The sequence below is a fragment of the Rhinopithecus bieti genome, unplaced genomic scaffold (assembly GCF_001698545.2).
Source record: "Rhinopithecus bieti isolate Rb0 unplaced genomic scaffold, ASM169854v2 scaffold_33374, whole genome shotgun sequence".
Lineage (NCBI taxonomy): Eukaryota > Metazoa > Chordata > Mammalia > Primates > Cercopithecidae > Rhinopithecus > Rhinopithecus bieti.
Window position 1 is genome coordinate 1,707,879 of NW_016814428.1, and position 20,764 is coordinate 1,728,642.

The 20,764-nt window shown below is 38.5% G+C and overlaps 1 protein-coding gene across 1 annotated transcript in view; it reads right to left on the reverse strand.

The window, feature by feature from the left end:
• Positions 1-20,764, reverse strand: part of DOCK10 (dedicator of cytokinesis 10) — a 287,983-nt gene that overhangs the window by 99,163 nt on the left and 168,056 nt on the right. The window contains 6 exon segments of the mRNA XM_017850274.1: positions 1,595-1,717; positions 1,905-2,126; positions 11,079-11,234; positions 11,349-11,432; positions 11,747-11,832; positions 13,113-13,296. Coding sequence (XP_017705763.1) covers positions 1,595-1,717; positions 1,905-2,126; positions 11,079-11,234; positions 11,349-11,432; positions 11,747-11,832; positions 13,113-13,296 — 855 coding nt within the window.

Genomic DNA, 20,764 nt, shown 5'->3' on the forward strand with positions numbered 1-20,764 from the left:
TTTTTTTTTTTTTTTTTTTTTTAAAGATTTTAAAATTTTGAAAGGAAAGTATTAGCAAATCTACATTTACAGTCTATTCTATATCCCTTTTATTTGTAATGATAGAGGGCAGGAGACTGGTTCTATAAAGTATCATATAGTAAACACATTGGGTTTCATGGGCCATATAGTCTCTGTCAAAGTTTTCAACTCTATTTCTGTAGCAGGGAAGTGGCCATAGACAATCCACAAATGAATGTGACTGTGTTTCATTAAAACTTTATTTATCAATACAGATGGTAGGCTGGATTTGGCCTGCACACTGTAGTTTGCCAAACACTGAATTATGGGACTCTCATAAATATGTTAAACTCCTTCCTAAATTGTCATACATGCTCAGATTCAGTTCTTGTAAGCTATTTCCTCAGTATATTTCTTTGGCATGGAAAATACAGACTTTTAATACTTCTTTTTCTTTTCTTTTCTTTTCTTTTCGCCCCTCCCCTCCCCTCCCCTCTTTCTGGAGGCGAGTCTCCCTCTGTTGCCCAGGCTGGAGTGCACGATCTCAGCTCACTGCAAGCTCCGCCTCCCAGGTTCACACCATTCTCCTGCCTCAACCTCCCGAGTAGCTGGGACTACAGGCGCCCGCCACCACGCCCGGCTAGTTTTGTATTTTAGTAGAGACGGGGCTTCACCGTGTTAGCCAGGATGGTCTCTATCTCCTGACCTTGTGATCTGCCCGCCTCAGCCTCCCAAAGTGTTGGGATTACAGGCGTGACCCACCGCACCTGGCCTTAATATTTATTTTCTATTAAACAGTAATATTTGATTATTAAAGAAAATCTAATAGGAAAGAAGAAAGTAGAAACATATTACCTGTAGTTCCACCATTCAAAGCACAGCATTCTCTTTCCTGTTCCTTTTTTCACTTAAGTGATACTATAATTTGAGATACAATTATTTATCTCACTTTGTTCATCATCAGGATTGCTGATGTCTCATTCACTTGCTTTTACTCAGATTATTCCTAAGGTTTCATTATTATTAATACTCTGACCCTTGGGGTGAAAGCTTTGTCCACATTTGAATTTATTTCTGCCATTAGATTCTCAGAGGTCAGAAATTACTGGATCAAAAGAATGTAAAGCAAAAAGATACACTTAAAAAAATTTCAGTTGGATATTCATTTCACCAATAAGTGAGTATTTCAAGATATACAAAGTTGATAATTCAAAGTGTGGCTTTCTTTCTTAAAAGCAAATGAAGTTGGCTGGGCGCAGTGACTCACGGCCTGTAATCCCAGCACTTTGGGAGCCCAAGGCAGGCTGATCACTTGGAAGTCAGGAGTTCGAGACCAGCCTGACCAATATGGTGAAACCCTGTCTCTACTATAAAATACAAAAAATTAGCCAGGTGTGGTGGCATGCGCCTGTAATCCCAGCTACTGGGGAGGCTGAGGCAGGAGAATCACTTGAACTCAGGAGGTGGAGGTTGCAGTGAGCTGAGATCACGCCACTGCACTCCAGCCTGGGAAACAGAGAGAGACTCCATTAAAAAAAAAAAAAAAAAAGGAAAAGAAAAAGCAAATGAAGTTATTTATAAGATTATACATTACCTTGTTGGAGTCTGGGTTCTTAACATAAGGTTCGGCACCACTTGCAATGTTTCCCATCAAGACTTTTTCGATTTTGGCCACCAGAACAATTTCAGAATGTGGATTGCTTACAGAAAATACAGCCTGTGTACAAAGAAAGCAGCTAATAAGCATGGAAGAAACCACATTGTAGACATTTACAAAATTCCACTTTTCAAAAGGACAGCTTTAAGGGAATTTTTATTCAGGAAATTGCTCATCTTATGTGATCTATTGGTAAGAATAATGGTACATGCATTTTCCATCTCATCACAAGTAAACAAAGTGCCACCTGCTTTGGAAATTTTAGCCATTCCTCTGGAAGTCCCTTGATATGAGGTTCTTCTGATTGTCTTGGAGTGATGGTGTCGATGTTGCCATTTTCCAAAGCCACAGAAGCCCCCAAGAGCATCTGTCTGACAGCAGCATGGTTTAGATCCACATGAAAATCAGCAGAAATCTTCCTGCTGTCTCTGAGGTCATAAAGTGCCACACTCACAAAAAAAGGCTCAATCTGCATGAAAAAGAAAGAACAGATGTTTTTGACATAAAATCATTATCCGTGAGACAGCCTCCTTAGTACATCATTTAACAAAGCAGTAGATAAAATAAATGCAGCAGGCAAGCTCCCCTTGACTCAGTGACCCGGAATCCTGTCCTCCAGCAAGTGCCTTAGATCCCAGTACTGTATCTCATTGGTTCTTTAGTTTCCCTGCCAAGAACTCTCTTCTTTATGTTGCTTTTACATGCATGGTTGGGCCTTACAAATCCTTCCAGTTATTTCCCTTACAGTCTTAGAAAACACGTGCCGCCTCAGTCTCCTAGGCCCTTGAAAATCTGTAATGAAATCCTAGAAGTTTCCAGACTGCACTGTGGTTGGACTTCACTAGGCCAACCACGTCTCCGTTTTCTATCACAGCTTGATAGAATCATAATAACAGCTAACAGTTATTGAGTATTTATTATGTGTTTTTCACTGTTCTAAGCCACTCCTAATACATTAGTGTCACAGATACGTATTAAAGCACAAAACACTGTGGCAAGTAGGTAGGTGAGCATCAGGTTGTGAGGGAGTCTGTTGGCAGATGGCAGGAAGTTTCCCAAGACGAGTTGATATCTTAGTTGCATTTTTAAAACAGATACTATTTTTTTCTTATCTTGAAATAATTTTGAATAGAGAGAAAGGTTGTGTATAAGGTGCATAAAACCACCTTAATTATCCCCCTTGCCCGGATTCAACTGTTAACCTCCTGTTTCTCTCTCTGTCTCTCTCCGTCTCTCTCTCTCTCTCTCACACACACACACGCACACGCACTCGCACTCGCTCACACAGTCACCTATTATAACCAGTCTGAATGCTTTGAGAGCAAGTTTCCAATATTATTCCTCTCCTAAATACTCCAGTGAGTGTTTCCCCCAAATGAGGACACTCACCTGCCTAATCACTGTGCAGCCATCCAAGTCAGGAAAGTGTTATTGGCCTAAAACCACTGTGCAACTCACATGCTCCTTTCAGTGCTGCCAGTTGACTCAACAATGTCTCTGTTTTTCTTTCTGGTCCAGAATCCCATCTAGGACTACTCGTTATATTTTTCTGCTATTTCCCTTCAATTTACTTCAGTCAAAACTGTTCCTCAATCTTTTTCTCTCTTTCAGGTTTTTGGCCTTTCAAAGAGTACAGGACGTACATTCTGACATACATTCAGTCTGGGTCTGCTGTGTGTGTCCTCCTGACAGGATTCAGGTCATGCTTTTATGGCAGTAAAATCTCAAATTGATGCTTGATTTTCATACTTCATTGTTTCAGGAGCACACAGTGTCAACTCCTTCAGCAGCTGTGATGTTAACCTTATCTGCTGGGTTTCTCCATTATAAAGGTCACCATTTTCCCTTTGGCAATTGATTTATATTTGTGGAAATGTGTTCTGAGATTACCCCCATGTCTTGCTACTCATTAAACACAACCCACACTAGTCTTCATCTCCATTGATAACTTCCATTGCAGTCAACTACCACCACGATGGTGGCCATTGGTGATTTTTCAGTTCCACCATTCTTTCTACATGTATTAACTAGTATTCCATCATAAGGATGAGCTTCCCCTTCTCCCTTATTTTGATATTAATTAATTTATTAATACAAGTATAGACTCATGGATTACTGTTTTACTCAATGGGTTTTGCTCTTACAATAATTAGTGTTAGTGTGATGCTGAAATTGTCCCAGATTTGGCTAGAGGCATTCATTCAAGTTAACTTCTGGGTATTTTTTTGGCAAGTCTCCATCATTTTTTGAGTACTTCTTTATCAAATAGTATGTTCCAGACTTATCCTATACTTCTCATGCTCCAGATATTTCTCCAGGGAGCCCTGGTTCCTTATAGTGAGGGTGACATTTACAAACGACGATCTGGGTGCTTGTTGTGCTCACTGTCACTGGGATATCATTGCTTCTGTGTCCTCCCATCATACGGAGGTAAGAAATACACACATACACACACACACACACACACACACACACACACAATTTATCTCTATCTGTGTATGAATACTTATTAAAAACCAATTAGTTCATGTTTATACCTCTGCTTCCAATACAAACACTCAAGGGTTCATTCTAGCCTTTCCATTTTTTATATTGGTAAGTAGGTCCTCCAACAGTGAGAACCCGGGATCTCATTACCATGAATCTGTTTACTTACTTGTTCAACCAGTTACTTATTGATTCAAAGTAACCAGTCTCCCAACCATACCAGCCATCTTTTCTAATTGCCTCCTCTGGGCTGCCCTGCACCTGTATCCCAACACATCCAGGATGGGCTGCTTCTGTTCCTTTTCATGGCTTTCTCTCCCCATCAATTCTTGGGTGCTCACCCAAATTCAAGCCTCTATGTGGCTTTCCTCTTAACTTCTTGCCCCCAGGCTAGGAAGGAAGTGGAAGATGTGAAAATGGGAAAGTTATGGAAGATGAGAAGAAGGATAAATTTCTTGGTCAGGTTTGAAAGAAGTAGGAATTAGGTAAAGAGTTGGTTAGAAGGGATTTCTAGGTAGGGTATGTGACATGTGCAAAGACATAAGACATCAAAGAGCACAGGAAAAGAACATTAGAGTGGGATCAGAGTGGAAGCAAAAAGACAAATTGGTAGGAAGTGTTTGTGGGAGAGGCATTTGAGAAACATTAAGGAAGTATAACCAAAGAGCTTGGATATTCTTTGCATGTGTTTGTATTGGTTGGTTGGAGAAAAAGTTTCACAGAGGCATGAATACAGAAAATTCCCAGGTTTGAGGATAAAAGAAATGAAGTGCATGATCATACCATTGGTTGATATAGGGGATAAAGATACAAAGATGAATTCTAAATGGGACATAGAAAGTCATCTGCGGGACATCCCAGTGGCAGCTGGATGTGTGTATTGAGCCGAGTCAAGGAAACTGGACTGGAGAGCTGGACTTGAGAGTTTTTTTGTGTGTGGGGTCCTGTTGAATCCATGAAATAGAAGAAAATCAGAACAGGATTCTGGAAAGTATCAACATGCAAAGGATGGAGATGGGAGTAGGGAAAACAACTTATAAAACAGATTGGGAAATAGGGAAACATTTTAAAAAACAAATAAAAAATTTTAAAATGCTGCCAGAGTATTATAGAAGCAAAGAAAGATTCAAGAAGGAAAGAATGGTCAACTAGAAAAATGTCACAACAGAGACAAAGACCAAATTAATGTATGTAATTACATACATATATGTGCATATATACATATATTGAATACATGCACATATATGTAGTTATACATTTATGTTATTAAAATTGGAATGCACCTATACAAACTAGCATTTTTACTGTTTTAAAATGCTACTTAATTTTGAGTTGATGCCAATCTCTACCAGTATTCTATGGACAAACAGATTATAGTGAAACACCATATTGTGGTCCAGTTTATTATTATACAGACTCACTCATACTGTGGGTTTTGTTAAATGCTTAACGGTATCTCCTGGCTTTAAATGTAGTAATGTGACTAGTTTATACCAAGGGGACAAGTTCAATTTCTTAATACTAGCAATACTTGCCAGCTCCCTTACTGTTAGAAAAAAGTTTTGCATATAAAATAATTCAATAAATTATTTTAAAATATAAAGCAATTACAAAGTAAAAGTTTATAGTATACCAATTTAAATTAATTTAGAAAACTCTTGTTTTGTGGTAGTGGTAGTCTGCCAAAAGTTGAAAATGCAAAATTACAGAAAATAACTCAAGTGAGAACTCAAAACACATTGAAGGTCAAAGCAAAACCCTTATTATTTTTTCCTGAATTGTTGCATTTTGATTTTCATTTCTACTTTTGAATGGAAATAAATACCTACTTTGATAACCCATCAAAAATTAAAGCTCATGTGGTGATTCATTTCTTTCTTCCAATCCACCTTTTCAAAATAAATGTCAAATCACTGTCTTTTCAGTGAGGATTTGTTTAACAAAGCATCTGCAAAGCCTAACAAATTAATTCATAGGTTTCTTGTGTTTAGAATTCTGTACTCTTCTGAAAAAAACTCAACGATAAAATTTTAAATGTAGTTCTACTGTGATGTAGCTTTATTAGTTCAGATTTTTGGAGTCAATTTCTATTTTCAAAGAAATATTTTATACTATAAAACCATCAACTTGAATTTGGTTTTCAATTTACTGACTAAAAAATTACATGCTGTCAAACGTTGTTTTCTCATCATGAGGATGTTATTTCAGGGAGTCTTTAGAATCTCATTCATTAAATGCAGTAGTTGGCTCCTAAGCAACTTGGAGAAATACTTCAATTAATTTAAAACATGCTCATTGAATTAAGAACAATGAGTTTAAAAATAGTTTCATTAAGGAAAGAGTGTCATTGAATAAGTAAGCAATGATTTTTAAAAAACAATGGCATTAAATAACAAACTGCTGTGAAGGTGAGGCTGACATTATTTTTTGTATTATTGCTCATAGGCACAATGAAATTATTTTTCTAAAGTAATTGCCTAGTGTTTCAACATATGTATCAACTGTAAAATGAAAAACAACACTGACATACGAAACACTCCAAATCAACTTAACCCTTCACTCTGACAGATACCAAAGGACACACTAACTTGGGTCTCTGTACTTGGCCCTGTTCTCTTGCCTGGGGAGATCGGCCTAAATACAAGCATTTGGCTTCTGAATATGCATCTTAGTACAAAGAAAGGAATTCATGTGGAAGGAGTCATATGCCCCTGGCAGTAGAAAGAAAAGCCCACTATCTTTGATTTTCAGTTTCTAAATTACATTTTAAAATGTTCTAGATCAAAAAAAGCATCTATTTTTATTTAACAAGGTGACTAAGTGACATTACCATTTGAGGTAATGATATGGTTTGGCTGTGTCCCCACCCAAATCTCATCTTAAATTGTAGTTCTCATAATCCTCATGTGTCGTGAGAGGGACCCAGTGGGAGGTAATTGAATTATGGGGGCAGTTACCCTCATGCTGTTACCGTGATAGTGAGTGAGTTCTCACAAGATCTGATGGTTTTATAAGGGGCTTTCCCCCTTTTTGCTTAGCATTTCCCTTTGCTGCTGCCATGTGAAGAAGGACATGTCTGATTCCCTCTCCATGATGATTGTAAGTTTCCTGAGGCCTCACCAGTCATGCTGAACTGTGAGTCAATTAAACCTCCTTCCTTTATGAATTACACAGTCTTGGGTATGTCTTTATTAGCAGCGTGAGAACAGACTAATACAGGTATTTCCAAATGGTTCCAAGGACTTAGTTTCTAGACTTTTGTTTTGTTTTTATTTTAAAATCCTGCATGAAGGCATGATCAGATTACTTCTAACACTTTCCACTCCATGGGAGTTGCTCTTGTCATAGTCCACAACATCCTCCACTTTGCCATATCTACCGGATGGACTCCTCTTTTCGCTTCATGTTCCTCAGCTTCTTGGCACCACTACCACAGTTGCCCATTCGCTGTTGGTTTCATGATACAGTATTCCTTGGTTTATCTTTATCCCAACAGCCATTTCTGCTTAGACTTCTTTGGTCACTTCTCTATTCATCCATTCATCCTTCAGATATTTTATTTGGTTTCTGGCCCCTTCTCTATGGTCATAGACATTTTTAGATCCCCGTCCCACAACATTATTGTCTGAACTAGACTTCCAAATTTGTGTTTCCATTCATGGCCACTCCATTTTTTTTTTTTTTTTTGAGACAGAGTCTCACTGTGTCACCCAGGCTGGAGTGCAGTGGTGTGATCTCGGCTTACTGCAACCTCCACCTCCCGGGTTCAAGTGCTTCTCCTGCTTCAGCCTCCCAAGCAGCTGGGACTACAGGCATGTACCACCATGTCCAGATAATTTTTGTATTTTTTGTAGAGACAGGGTTTCACCATGTTGGGACAGGCTGGTCTCGAACTCCTGACCTCAGGTGATCTGCCTGCCTTGGCCTCCCAAAGTGCTGGGATTACAGGCATGAGCCACCATGCCTGGCCGCCAAACTTGCATTTGAATCTGTTCCTAAGATATTTCTCTTTGGATATCTAATCGTCCCAACAAGTGAAACATGTTCATAATGGTATTTTTGACCTGTATTGTGCAAATCTCTCTCGAGTGTTACCATTTTAGTAAAGGGCATCACTGTGTGTAAAGCTGTCCAAAGCAAAAACCAGTACTCATCCTTGAGATTTATTTTTCCATCATCCAGTATATCCAACACATGAGGAAAACCTATCAGCCCAATTTACAAAACACCAGTCCAATCCACCCATTTCTCTCCTTCTCCCTTGCCAGCCCTTGTTCAAGCCATGCAATAAATGGTGGTAGTAGCCTCCTAACTCTTCTTGGATTCTTGCATTTTTGTTTGTTTGTTTGTTTGTTTTGTTTTAAACCTTGTTTTTAAAGTGCTTTAAACCATTGAATAGCGTCCACTCACACTTAGGATAAATTCAAACTCTTCACTGTGGCTTAAGGCCCTACATCATCTTATCTCTGTTTCTCCTACGTCATCTTGGTATGTCCTTCACCTCCCTAACTCTTTTCAGTTCCTAGAACTTGCTAAAGCTTACCTGTCTCTGTGCATTTGTACTTCTCTTTCTTCTGCCTAGAATGTTCTCCCCTGACCTGCGTTTTTATCCTTCCCAACCCTTAGGTCTCTGTTCAAAATCACCTCTGCAGAGAGGGCCTTCTATGACAGTCCTGTCTAAAGTAACCCTTTCCTGCATTCCTCTGGAACACCTCTCTCCATATTTATTTCTTTTAAAGAACTTGGAATCATGTGCACTTAAATCGTTAGTTTTCTTGTTTGCTTTCTGCTGTTTTAAAAAAGACTCTGATTTTCAAGACACAGGGGACCTTGCTTATCTAGTTACTTCCTGTTTTCCCAGTTCTTAGGACAAGTCTGGCTCACAGTAGACACATGGAATAAGTATATTTGGAGAATGAATAAACCTGACTTCAACTACTTTCATTTCTACTCACACCTAGTACACAGTTAAAGTTATAGAATATAAAAAAGCTTCGTTTTTCGACAAGATTCTTACTGGTGACACATTTCCATTTTAGCTTCCTGTCAACAAGAATCTCACATATATCAAGACAAATATCAATAACTTGCATGCAGTTTTGACAAATTTCAATGCAATTTCTCACATATTTAGATGATGGTTAAGTATTTAATGAACGCTTACTTTGTACCAAGCAATGTCTGAGTGCTGTTGATATGGTACCCTGTGTAACCACAGTGATCATTTGAAATAGGTATTGTTACTGTCTCCATTTAAAGGAGTGAAGACTGACAGTAGGCCGTTGCCCAGCGTGGCACAACTTGTGAGCTGGAAAGCCAGGCAATCTAATCCCAGAATGGCACATCCCATTTGAGTCTCCTCATTAAATCAGAGTTCCACAGCATGGACCTTTTCCTGCTCTATACCTGGGGTAGGAGGCTCAAAGCAAATCATTGAGGTGCTAAAGACACAGGTCAGTCGGTATCAAGTAAAGTCTTCCGAAAAGGTTAATTCTTTCTGCCATCCACTCACTGTCACAACTAACAGGGCTAGTTTCACTGGATCAGAAATAGATGAAGGCATGACATATGTGGACCCAGTTTACAGTGAAAACTTAATGTGGTTTCTGCCTTCGAAAGCCAATGTGACTGCTATCAAGGATCTGGAAATCAGTTTTTCTCTTTGAGGTGAAAGATGACAATTGAGGATGATGGATTAGAAATGTGAACAGAATGCATTAAAAAATAATGAAAGGAAATATGCCAAAATATTAACTATGCCTTATAGTGATTAGGATATTAATATAATAGAGATTGATATAGAATTATGAGTGATTTTAAAAAATAATTCAACATTTAATAACGTTTATGCTCATAAACAGTTCCCTTCCCACATATACATTCACAATCTAGTGGGACTGCCCACTAAAGTACTAAGAGGAAGTTCTCAAGAGAACTCACACAAATATCAGTGAAGCTCCTTTGTCATTTCTGCTATTTACATGTCCCATCCTACTAGTATTTATTTAACATCCATCTAATATTATTTTACTTGATACACAATTTAGATTTGCCCTCAGCAATAATGGCTGGGAAGTCACAGGGTTTGTTAGCTTTGATTTTTCTCTAATAGACATGAAAATAAATATAGAAAGAGTAAAATAAAAACATCCATGTAAAAGCCATCTTTTACATGGGTACATATAGAAAGAGTAAAATAAAAATGTCCATGTAAATATAGAAAGAGTAAATAAAAATGTGCATGTAAAAGCCAGGCGCGGTAGCTCACACCTGTAATCCCAGCACTTTGGGAGGTTGAGGCAGGCAGGTAGCTTGAGCCTAGGAGTTCTAAACCAGTCTGGCCATCATGGCAAAACCTCATCTGTATAAGAAATACAAAAAACTTAGGTAGGCGACCACAGTGGTGCGTGCCTGTAGTCCATTACTCGGAAGCCTTCGGTGGGAGGATCGCTTGAACCCGGAAGTTGAGGCTGCGCTGAGCTGAGGCTGCAGTGAGCAAGAATGCGCAACTGCACTCCAGCCTGGGCAACAGAACAAGACCATTTCAAAAAAAAAAAAAGCCATCTTGAGTACTACTAAGAGGAGTCACACAATGCCATAGAAAACTAAACCATTATGCTGATTTCATAGAAAATCCCCAAACACAGTCCTTTAATGTTTTTTCTTTAAGTTAAATGGAAAATTTTATGGCAGTATATTGATAAAGTATAGTATATTAATATTTTATTATGCTTTATTCATACAGTGTATTATAAAGTGTTCCACTTTAGAACTTGTAAACTTGTGTAATGTGGGAAAATGCTGTTAATAATGTTCCCTGGTACACTAGATAGTGTGAAACCAGTGCCTGGAATTAGCAGGAATAGAAGATATTTTGACTAGGGTGGTGTAATGCTGGCTGAATGGTATAAGACGTAACAGAGGAGAAACTTACATTCGTTATCGGATCATTTTCATTCTCCGTAACGCATCCCTGAAGATTTAAGTTGAGGGTTTTACAGACGATCATGATTCTCTTGGCAGCTTTTTCTTCAAATGGTTTGATCACAGACTCAGGTTCCAAGAGATCTTTTTTTTGAAGTTTCAAGGTCTAAAAAAGTTTTGAATGAGTCACCAAACATCCAACATATAAAACAAATTCTAAATTATAATCCCCAACTGTATGGATCAAGTTCATATCTGCTTAGAAAAAATTTTGACTTACATCTATGTCTGGATCTAGAGAGAACAGATTTAGCCTCTCCATGTTTCGAGTTGTTCTTACAGTATCTTCTGTTTCTGTGAGGTACTACGGAGAAAATCGTGTTAGTCCTTGGTATCTAAATATCCAGATACAGCCCGACACATCCACATGGCCAAGAAGCAGCCCCTTAGTATTACCACCATTTTAGTATTACCCATTAACACTTGGCAAATCTTGTAAAAGTATCTTTCCTTTTTGAGCTCTATGTGTATGTTAATGAAAACACATAGGTTAATGGAAAGTTCTGAATTAGTTTCTTAGTCTAAATCTTAAAAGAAAGCATTTACGTCTTTTCCATGAAAGCAAATACTAACAAATAACTCAAATTGTTTTTGCAAGTACAATGTCAACTTTATTACCTTTGCAAAGTCTGGGTGTAGGTTGTTCTCTAAAGAATCTGTTTCCTCTGGCGTGCATTCGCAAGTTACAGAATTATCCAGGGAATCTTAAAAAGATATACCAAGTCAGGTGATTAAATATTACTCATGAGTCACACATTCTTCTAGCCTGTGACTTACAAAACTAAGTTAGACTTAAGAGCTAAGAGGGACGTTGGTGAGCCTAAACTTTCATTGTGTTCTGACTCCTGAACATTGCTGGGTGATCTGGGCCTGGAAATCAGACCCTCTGAGGATCATTTTGGGATTCTTGCCATGATACCATCTTGTGTCTACAAGAACTTTGGATTTTTACACTACATTTATACTTGAGGTTGTCTTGACCTACTTAATTAATGCATACTAAAGTTTTCTTAAATATGTATGTATTTGGTAATTCTCACTCTCAGGCTGTCAATTTAGAATCCACCTTCTTGCTTCAGCTACTTAAACTCTGTAAGACACTCACTGTAAACATTAATACTATGGTTGTTATTATTAAGTAAATCATAAGTGTAAAACATCTACTATGGCATACAGTAGTTGTGTTAAAACCAACAAAATCAACAATAGTTTTTTTCCACATTATTCTATGCCTCTTTCACTCTAGAGCCTGAGACGTAGACTAGGAGAACTTAAAGATGCTTTGGTTTCTAGTGTACCATGTGCTGTGCAAAACGCCTGAAAATAGTTTTGTTTTGGGAGGAGTGACTGACTTTGCTGGTGTTGAACTTGCCTTCTATGCAGCTACAGGCTTGCTTTTCTAACCTTCTTTTCACCTTTTCTTTCCTCTCTCTTGTTCCCTTCTCTTTGCATAAAATGAAGTAGACTCTTATGAAGGAATCAGGATGGGGAGAAAAAAATTTAATCTTATAAAAATTCCATTACCATGTATAATTTCTGAAACTTTCACATATAAGATGATCACAGTATGATCAAAAGCATAAATGAAAGATGCTTTTAACTTATAGGAAAGAATTCATATTTGCCTTTACAGAGCATAAAATTCATTAATTTAATTTAATGAAAGGCTAAAACCACAAAATGCCCCTAAAAGGTAATGTCCCATTGGACATGAGCACATTTTTGATGCTGTGACAAATGATTCCCAACATCATTTGCTGGGGGACAGCCTCAGATCATTGCGAGTTGACTCTCAATTGTACTTATGTGTGGTGGCCATTACTGTGCAGTAAAGATTTAGGAGTAATTAGTGATTTCTTGGAACAAACAGCCCCAGGATGGATGAGCTAGAACAGACAGCGACTATAATGCCTAGCAGCTTTAGTGAACCAAAAACACAGGTCACACTGGACAAAGTAAGGAAGACGGCTTCGTATGCTCTCACCCAGCCCCAGATCAGTGAGCTCTGTGCTCCTCCTCCCTTGGAGGGGCCCCTCAGGACTGATTTGCAGAATGCGGTTGAGGGTGTGGATCCATTCATCCATATCTGACTCTGTTTCAGCTGCCAGCACAAAATAGGTCAGGTCATTCATTTTCAATTCAAAGGCATATTTTCTTAGTCTGTTATTCTGTGGTATAAAAAGAAAGAAACAAAAAAAAAAGAGAATACCAAAAAATAAGCCTTTGAGAGAGAGACCATTTATGTGGGCTTGAGGTTCCAAAAGTCTTTCCATACAGATAGGTAACATAAAGAAAATTTTCCAAAACAAGACAAAATTTTAGATGGCTCTGATCATTTTATTTGGTTTCTTTCAAAGGTTTTTGTGCTAAGAAATATCTTATTTAGGGTTTTGTTGATTGGATGTACACGTTAGCTTAAACATTTCATCATGGGCATGTGCTTGAGTATATTCTCAACTCTTTGTAAGAGTTTCTTTGAGTTTCTGCCTGGACTTTCTCACCTTATGTTCTGTGATTCATTCCAGGTGGGCATCTGACCCTATCACATCCCAGAGGCAGCTCTTACCGAGATCACTAACAGGCCCTGTGTTGCCGTACTATCTTAAGGACTATTTCTTTCTTCATATCTTCCTTGTCCTTGCAGCATAATTAACACGATGGCCACCTCCTCCTTTCTGAAACTCACCTTTCTTCAATTTCCATGACCACACTCTATTCTGGTTTTCCTTCCACCTCATTGGCTGCCATTTTTCGATCTCCTCTGCCAGCTCTTCCTTCTCATGACCTCTAGTGAGAATCCCAACTATGCCTCAGACTCCTTTCTCTCCTTTATTTCTCATCTATTCCAATGGCCTCAAATGACATCCATGTGCAGTGACACCCCAATTCCTTTCCTGGTTCTGGCTTCACCAACCTCCAGATTCTTCTATAACTTGACATCTCTACTTTGCATTTTGTGACCAACCCACAAAGCCTTGTTCTAGTTCCTGAATGTGTTCCTGTCATGTTCCTGTTGCTGCCACGAGGAAGGCCTGAGACAGTCTGGCCCCCTCCACCATACATGCTCTCACAAGCACAGTGAGCATGGTGTGTGCCCTCATGTACTTATATGATTTGTATCCACTCTTCAGATCTCAACCGAAACTTTCCTCAATTTTCCAGTCTAGGACAAAGGAACAAAGGTCTGGTCCTCCAGAGCACTTACCATGATTTGAAATTATCTGCTTATTCATTTTTGTTTATTTGTTTTGACAAATGCATGGCTCCCTTAAGGCTACCTCCGTGAGGACTGGATCAGTTTTGCTAACTACCAGATCGTGTAATAGTGCGGACACGTGAAGGATTCAATAATGGTGGGTTCAAAACCAGTCATATTTTATGAATGGAACAGAATAGGTTCCTATTCCAAGTTGACATTCTAGTAGAGAAGAGGTGAATGGATGAATGATTGAAGGAATGAACAAACAATCGCAAAACAAAGGTTCTCCATTCTGCAGAGAACTAAACTAACCCAGTGTGATGAGTAGGTACTTTAGATTGGGTGGTCAGAAGCAGGCCCTTCCCTAAAGGAGATCTCTGATTTGAAATCTGTAAAAAGGAGAAATGGGCTATTGAAAGTTCAGGGAAGGACATTTAAAGCCGGGGGAACCCAAGAACAAATTGTTACAATTTTATGTATTCCTGGCATGAGACTGGAATGCACATTTAAAGAGAAAACTTTCCCTTAACGACACAGTCTGGTGTTATTTAAGGGGGTGGTTGTTGGAAAGATTACTGAAGATATTTCATCTTTGATTTACTCCAGGCAATTCCTATGCAGGTGTCCAGCTTTTATCAATAAAGCCTGTAGCTTACTCATAATTGTAATAGAGCAAACCCTAACACTTAGGACAACTCTATTAAGTAGAATACAAATAAGAGAAGAGCCATAAGATGAAATGAATGGTGTGGGATTGTGGCTAAATAACAATGTACGAAATTCTTTTTGAGAACAGGATTGCTATTTCTTGGTGACAAGCAAAAGTTTCTAATACCCCTCTGGCAATGTTCTTTTTCTTTGGGATACTCTCACAGACTGTCCCCAGATAGCTGTTTCTTTCAACATTCACAACAGATTACTAGTGCAAACACAACAATTACTAAACACTGGTTCTGTTAATTTAAATGTCATAACAACCCTATCAGACCAATCACGTTATTCCATTTCACATGTAGTGAAACTGAGTTTTGGGGAGATTAATTAAAATGTGTTTGGGATTATATTGATAGCAAATGGTAGAGAAGGGAAAATAAGCCCTATATATTCTAACAACTGTGCTCCTAATCCCACCCGCTGAGCTGTCTTACGCATTGCACAGAGCCAGGGACACAGAAGATGCTCAGCTGATGCTGGTCTCCTTTCTTGACATTGCCCCAGCACAACAAAGGGGCATCTGTGGCCTGGGAGTTGTGGTTTCTCTCAGTGCTCGAGAACACATAGTGGGGCAACACATAGCCTTGAGAAAAAGTAAAGTTCAGGAACTGAAGGGGAAAGAATTGGCTAAAATGCTAACTATGGTTCTCATGTGGAAATTCACAGCTCGAACATCACTTTCTAGACTTCCAAGGATGAGCCCTTTGCTCCTGTCCATATTTTTGTATTACTGTCAAGTATTATTTATTTCTTTGCCTTATAATGACTTAGTCACAGGCCCGGCTCTTTATAGTCCACAAGTCTTAGAAGGGCAAAACCTAAATTTGTATCCTCTGTGCTTAGTGCAGTGATATAATTGACTATCAAAGAGATATCTGTTGTGTTCATATTTTGTGTTGGACAAAAACATAGTGAGTCCCTGCTCTTGCAGAATAGGAATGACAGGCATTAAGCAATTAATCAGACAAATGTGATATCAGAAAACAAAGATACTTAATTGTGTATAAATGTTTTGAAAAAGAGGTATTAGGTTCTATGAGAACATAGAATAGAAGTATTTGGACAAGTAAAAGGTCAGAGTTGCATTTTGAAGAAATCATTTTGACTGCAGTGTAAACAGAGTGGAGGGTACTCAGAAAGCCCATGGCCTCAAACTTCAGTGTGCAAACCAAACATCTAGGCAGCTTCCTTCCAAAGGCAAATTCCTAGATGCCCCACTCTTCCCAGGAGGACTGGGGTAGATGTCCTCCACGTGCCCTCCCACACAGCTCTGGGATGTTCTGATGAAGAAGGGCTACAAAACTGCCTGTAACCTACACTGATAGACAGTCTAAGGGCAAAGACCAGATGGCTGCAGAGCAGGTATAAAAGGGAAGACAGGTGTCCTATCACAGCACAATTTCCTTCAAAAAACAACAGGAATAGAAATGGACACTCAGGGCCGGGCGCGGTGGCTCACTCCTGTAATCCCAGCACTTTGGGAGGCCAAGGCGGGCAGATCACTTGAGGCCAGGAGTTTAAGACCAGCTGGCCGACATGGTGAAACCCTGTCTCTACTAAAAATACAAAAATTAGCTAGGCATGGTGGCGCACGCCTGTATTCCCAGCTATTTGGGAGGTTGAGGCAGGAAAGTTACTTGAACCCAGGAGGTGGAGGTTGCAGTGAGCCAAAATTGTACCACTGCACTCCCAGCCTGGGTGACAGAGTGGGTCTCTGTCTCAAAATAAAAAAAAAATTAAAAAAAAAGGAAAGAAATAGACACTCATAAAAGCACTAGAAATGTCCAGAGTTTGGCACACAACTTTTGCTAGGACATTTTTAAGTATTTGATTATAGAAAAATGCAAGCAAGTCTCAGTGTTATCTTGAAAACAAACAAATGAAAGAATTTGCTCGATGAATTTGATGCTGCAAATAATGTTAATGGGGAGATAAAAAGCAACCTAAAATGCTTATATTGGGTCCAAATTAAAGGTGAATCGAGCTGCAACCTGCTTTCAAATGAAGATGCTGAACACTAACAAAATTTTGAAATGAAACATTACAAAATGTAAACAACCTTGATTTGATTGTCTAAACTGCATTCAGTACTTCAAATGAATTAAATATGATTGCCGGCTTCAACAATATCATCACAAATATTCTTAAAAATTTGAGCAAAGTATTACAATCTTGTTTCTCAAAAAGGGACATTTATAATTAAAATAAATATTCGATTTGAAACTTCTCAAGAACTAAATTACCTTCTTCTATTTCAAGAGAAATAGAACTATTTGCAGCCCAGAGAAGCTTATGTTGGGAAAGATGAAGGTGTCTGAGTGGTTTTTGATCTCGCTGTCTGTAATCTCAAAATAATGTCATATAGAACAGCAAAAGGACAAAATTGAAAATCAATGGGACATGTCAATAGGACATTTTAATAACTTTGAAGTACAATTGTTAAGTCATTAAAATGGTAATCAAGAAATAATCATATTCTTCTTTTTACTCCCCCCAAATTTTCCTTTATTTCTCATGTATCAGCATCCTTTGCAGCCAGTGCAACTACTTCGTTCAGTCAACCTTACCATAGTATATCTACATGACTTCATAAATAGTAGGAACCTGTGAATAAGTCTTATTGTCATGATATGTTTAACGAGTTGTGGCAAACTGTTCTGCTTCCACAATGTTCATCTGAAAAAGTTCCAAACTGTAGATATTCCAAGAAAATCACTGAAGCCAATGGAGGACTGAATATCAAAGAGGGAAGCTACCCAAACCAAATATTTAATTACACCTATTATGAGGCTAGCATCTGGCATAGAATTTTGCAGGAACAAAAGAAGAGTCTCAAGGGGATCATACAACATCAAATCCAGGTTTCTGGTATCGATGGCTCCCTTCCATGAAATCCTGTCCGCTCTCTGTAGGTTTATTTGTTCATTCATTCAATGAAAATTAAATGGGTACCTCCTATGTTTCAGTCACACAGAACTGAAAAAAATTCGAGCGAAGTGCTTTCCCTCATTGAACTTACCTTCTGGTGTAATGAAATGTCAGTAAGCAAATAAGCAGAAAGATAACATATGTAATACACACACACACACACACACACACACATCTATATAGATATATAAATAAAATAGATGTGTAATATAATATGGCATCATGCAGTGATAAATGTAATTTCATTCTTGCATATGTTATCAGGACTTATTGCTTGAGGTGTGTCACTTGTTTTATTTGCATGTACCATATTTGGTTTGTTTTTTTTTCTGTGCATCCTTCCCACATCCTGGAAGCTTTCTGAAGACCTGAGCCACATCTGTTTTCAGAGTTTGCTCTTTTCACAATGGTTTGCACATTGCAAGTTGTCCAATATATATAGTATTTGCCAAAATGAATCCCATATCTAAAATTCACTGCTTAAAGCTCCACATGAACGTATCTTTGTAGTGTTTCTTCTGGCCACATAGCTTATGCAGGTAGAATAAATGTACGTATGTGGGTATGTCTACTTTACATATGATAATACATCATTTCTGTGGGCATCTGTCTGTAATTTTGGACATTCCTCTGCCTCAAGTTAAACTTTACAATTCATTAAGCTCTGTGACTTGTGAAAGACACTCTATCTCTCTGAATTTTATTTTAATAAATGGAACAATCATAATTCATGTTCCATCAAGTGCTGTCAAATACTATATTAAATGAAGAAAACCACAAGTATAATTTTGGCTCTTATTATTCTCAGAAGTGAGATTTTCAGAGCTTGAGTTGCGAATGTGAGGCTTACAGGTCATATTTGGCTTCTAGATTTGTTTTCCTTGTAATGTTCTTTCCCCTGCTCCCAATTTGACTTGCTTTCTGTAGGCAGGCATTCTCCACGTCTACACAGTCCAAGCTGCATCTATTTCTCACATCTGGCTTCTCTTCACACATGAGGGGGCTGCTTGACCTACAGGAGGTATCTGCGTTTCTAGCCTTTGGTTAGTCACATGAAGCCATTGTCCTGGAACCCATATCCACATGGTGGTAGACTCAGCACCTAGAAGGAAACGAACCTTGTCCACCACACTGTCCACACCCATGTAAGCCTGTCTAAAGTGACATCAGCTATTATCATTACTGAGATAGGGACCTAAAACAGATGGGATTCTTGGGCTGTTCATTCTCTTCTACAGTGGCAGAACCTGGAATGAATGGATGGATAGATGAACGAATGTCAGAATGAATGAATGAATACATGAACTGAAGGAACAAGATAGGATAACACAGGCCTAAATATCCCTTAGTCTCAGAAAAAAAAAAACAAAACAACAAAACTTGAAGCAGCAAAACCAGGTTCTCTTCCAGACCGGGAGCATAGGCCCATAAAAAATATCTAATACTGTTTGATGATGTTATGAAAAAGTAGAAAACCATGATTAGGTTTTGTTTTTTTGTGTGTTTTTCTTGGCCAAGATTCAGAAATTGTCAGTCACAAACATTACCTAAAGTCTCTGAGAAAGCTGGGAAGGAGTTTCTCTCTACTTAAACCACCCTTGTAATATATGTCTAAGAATTCCAAATTATTCTAGGGAAAACGATGATATGGATTGAGTCTGAATGAATCAAACTGAAATGGCAATTCACTGAAGATTGTTATGAACTTGAACCCCCTAAGAATGCCGGATGCTAAGTAGCACTTTCTGAGGCAGAGACTTTGTTCCTCTTTTTTGTTTGATTCAACAGAACCTGGCAATGATTCTACATAAAATTGGTCTGATTCATCCTAGTTATTCATTTGCTCTGTGCTTTTGTGTGTACATGATTCATCTTCAGGCACATTTCATGCCTGAAAGCTTACTAGAGCAATGGTTAAACTGACATTATTTCACTCAAATTCTTCTCTCCAGATGTAAAAACTTATACATCTGGAAGAACTATAAGCAAATATGTAAGAACTGGGACCCACACGCAAAGTGACAAGTGACCCAGGGTCTGTCTCCCCAAAGTGATCCCAAGAAACTGGTCCCTGCCTCTACAAAGGATGTAGAGAATACTGGATAAAGCTTCTTGATGAACAGGAATATAAATGCAGGGATAGAGGTGAACTCTTTAAAAGATATATGTGCCAGATCCACCATGGGGAATACTACAGACAGGCCCAGCTTTTTCTGTACAGACTTACAGCCTGAGCTGAAAGAGTTCATCATTGTTTCATGTTCCCAGAGCATTCCATGGGCTCTGCCATTGATACCTCCATCATCGCTCCATTCATACCTCCATCATCGCTCCATTCATACCTCCATCATCGCTCCATTCATACCTCCATCATTGCTCTTGAGATATTGTGTGACAGTGAGCAAGTAGCGATGCCCTTCTCTGATTCTGACTTCAATAAAGAATTGACTTCCCCACACCTAGATGTAGTTGCTAGCATGTCATAGGCACTAAGTGGGTTTGTTGAATGCATCAGTAGATTAATGACTAAAGACATAGATAAATTAACACACTTTGGAAAAAATATCTGGAAGGTAAATCAAGGTTTTCTAGGAAGGCTTTCCCATAATGGAATGTCTATATCCTAGGTTGTGACCTTTGAAATTAATGGAAGAATTAGGCGAGAAGGGCTAAATACACTATCTCCCAGTTCTTTTCTCATGTTAGTACATCGTTCTAGTTTTACAAATGAGGAATCTGAGATCAAATTGGTCGAGTAACTTTCTCAAAGTCTTCAGATAGTAAATGGTCAAACT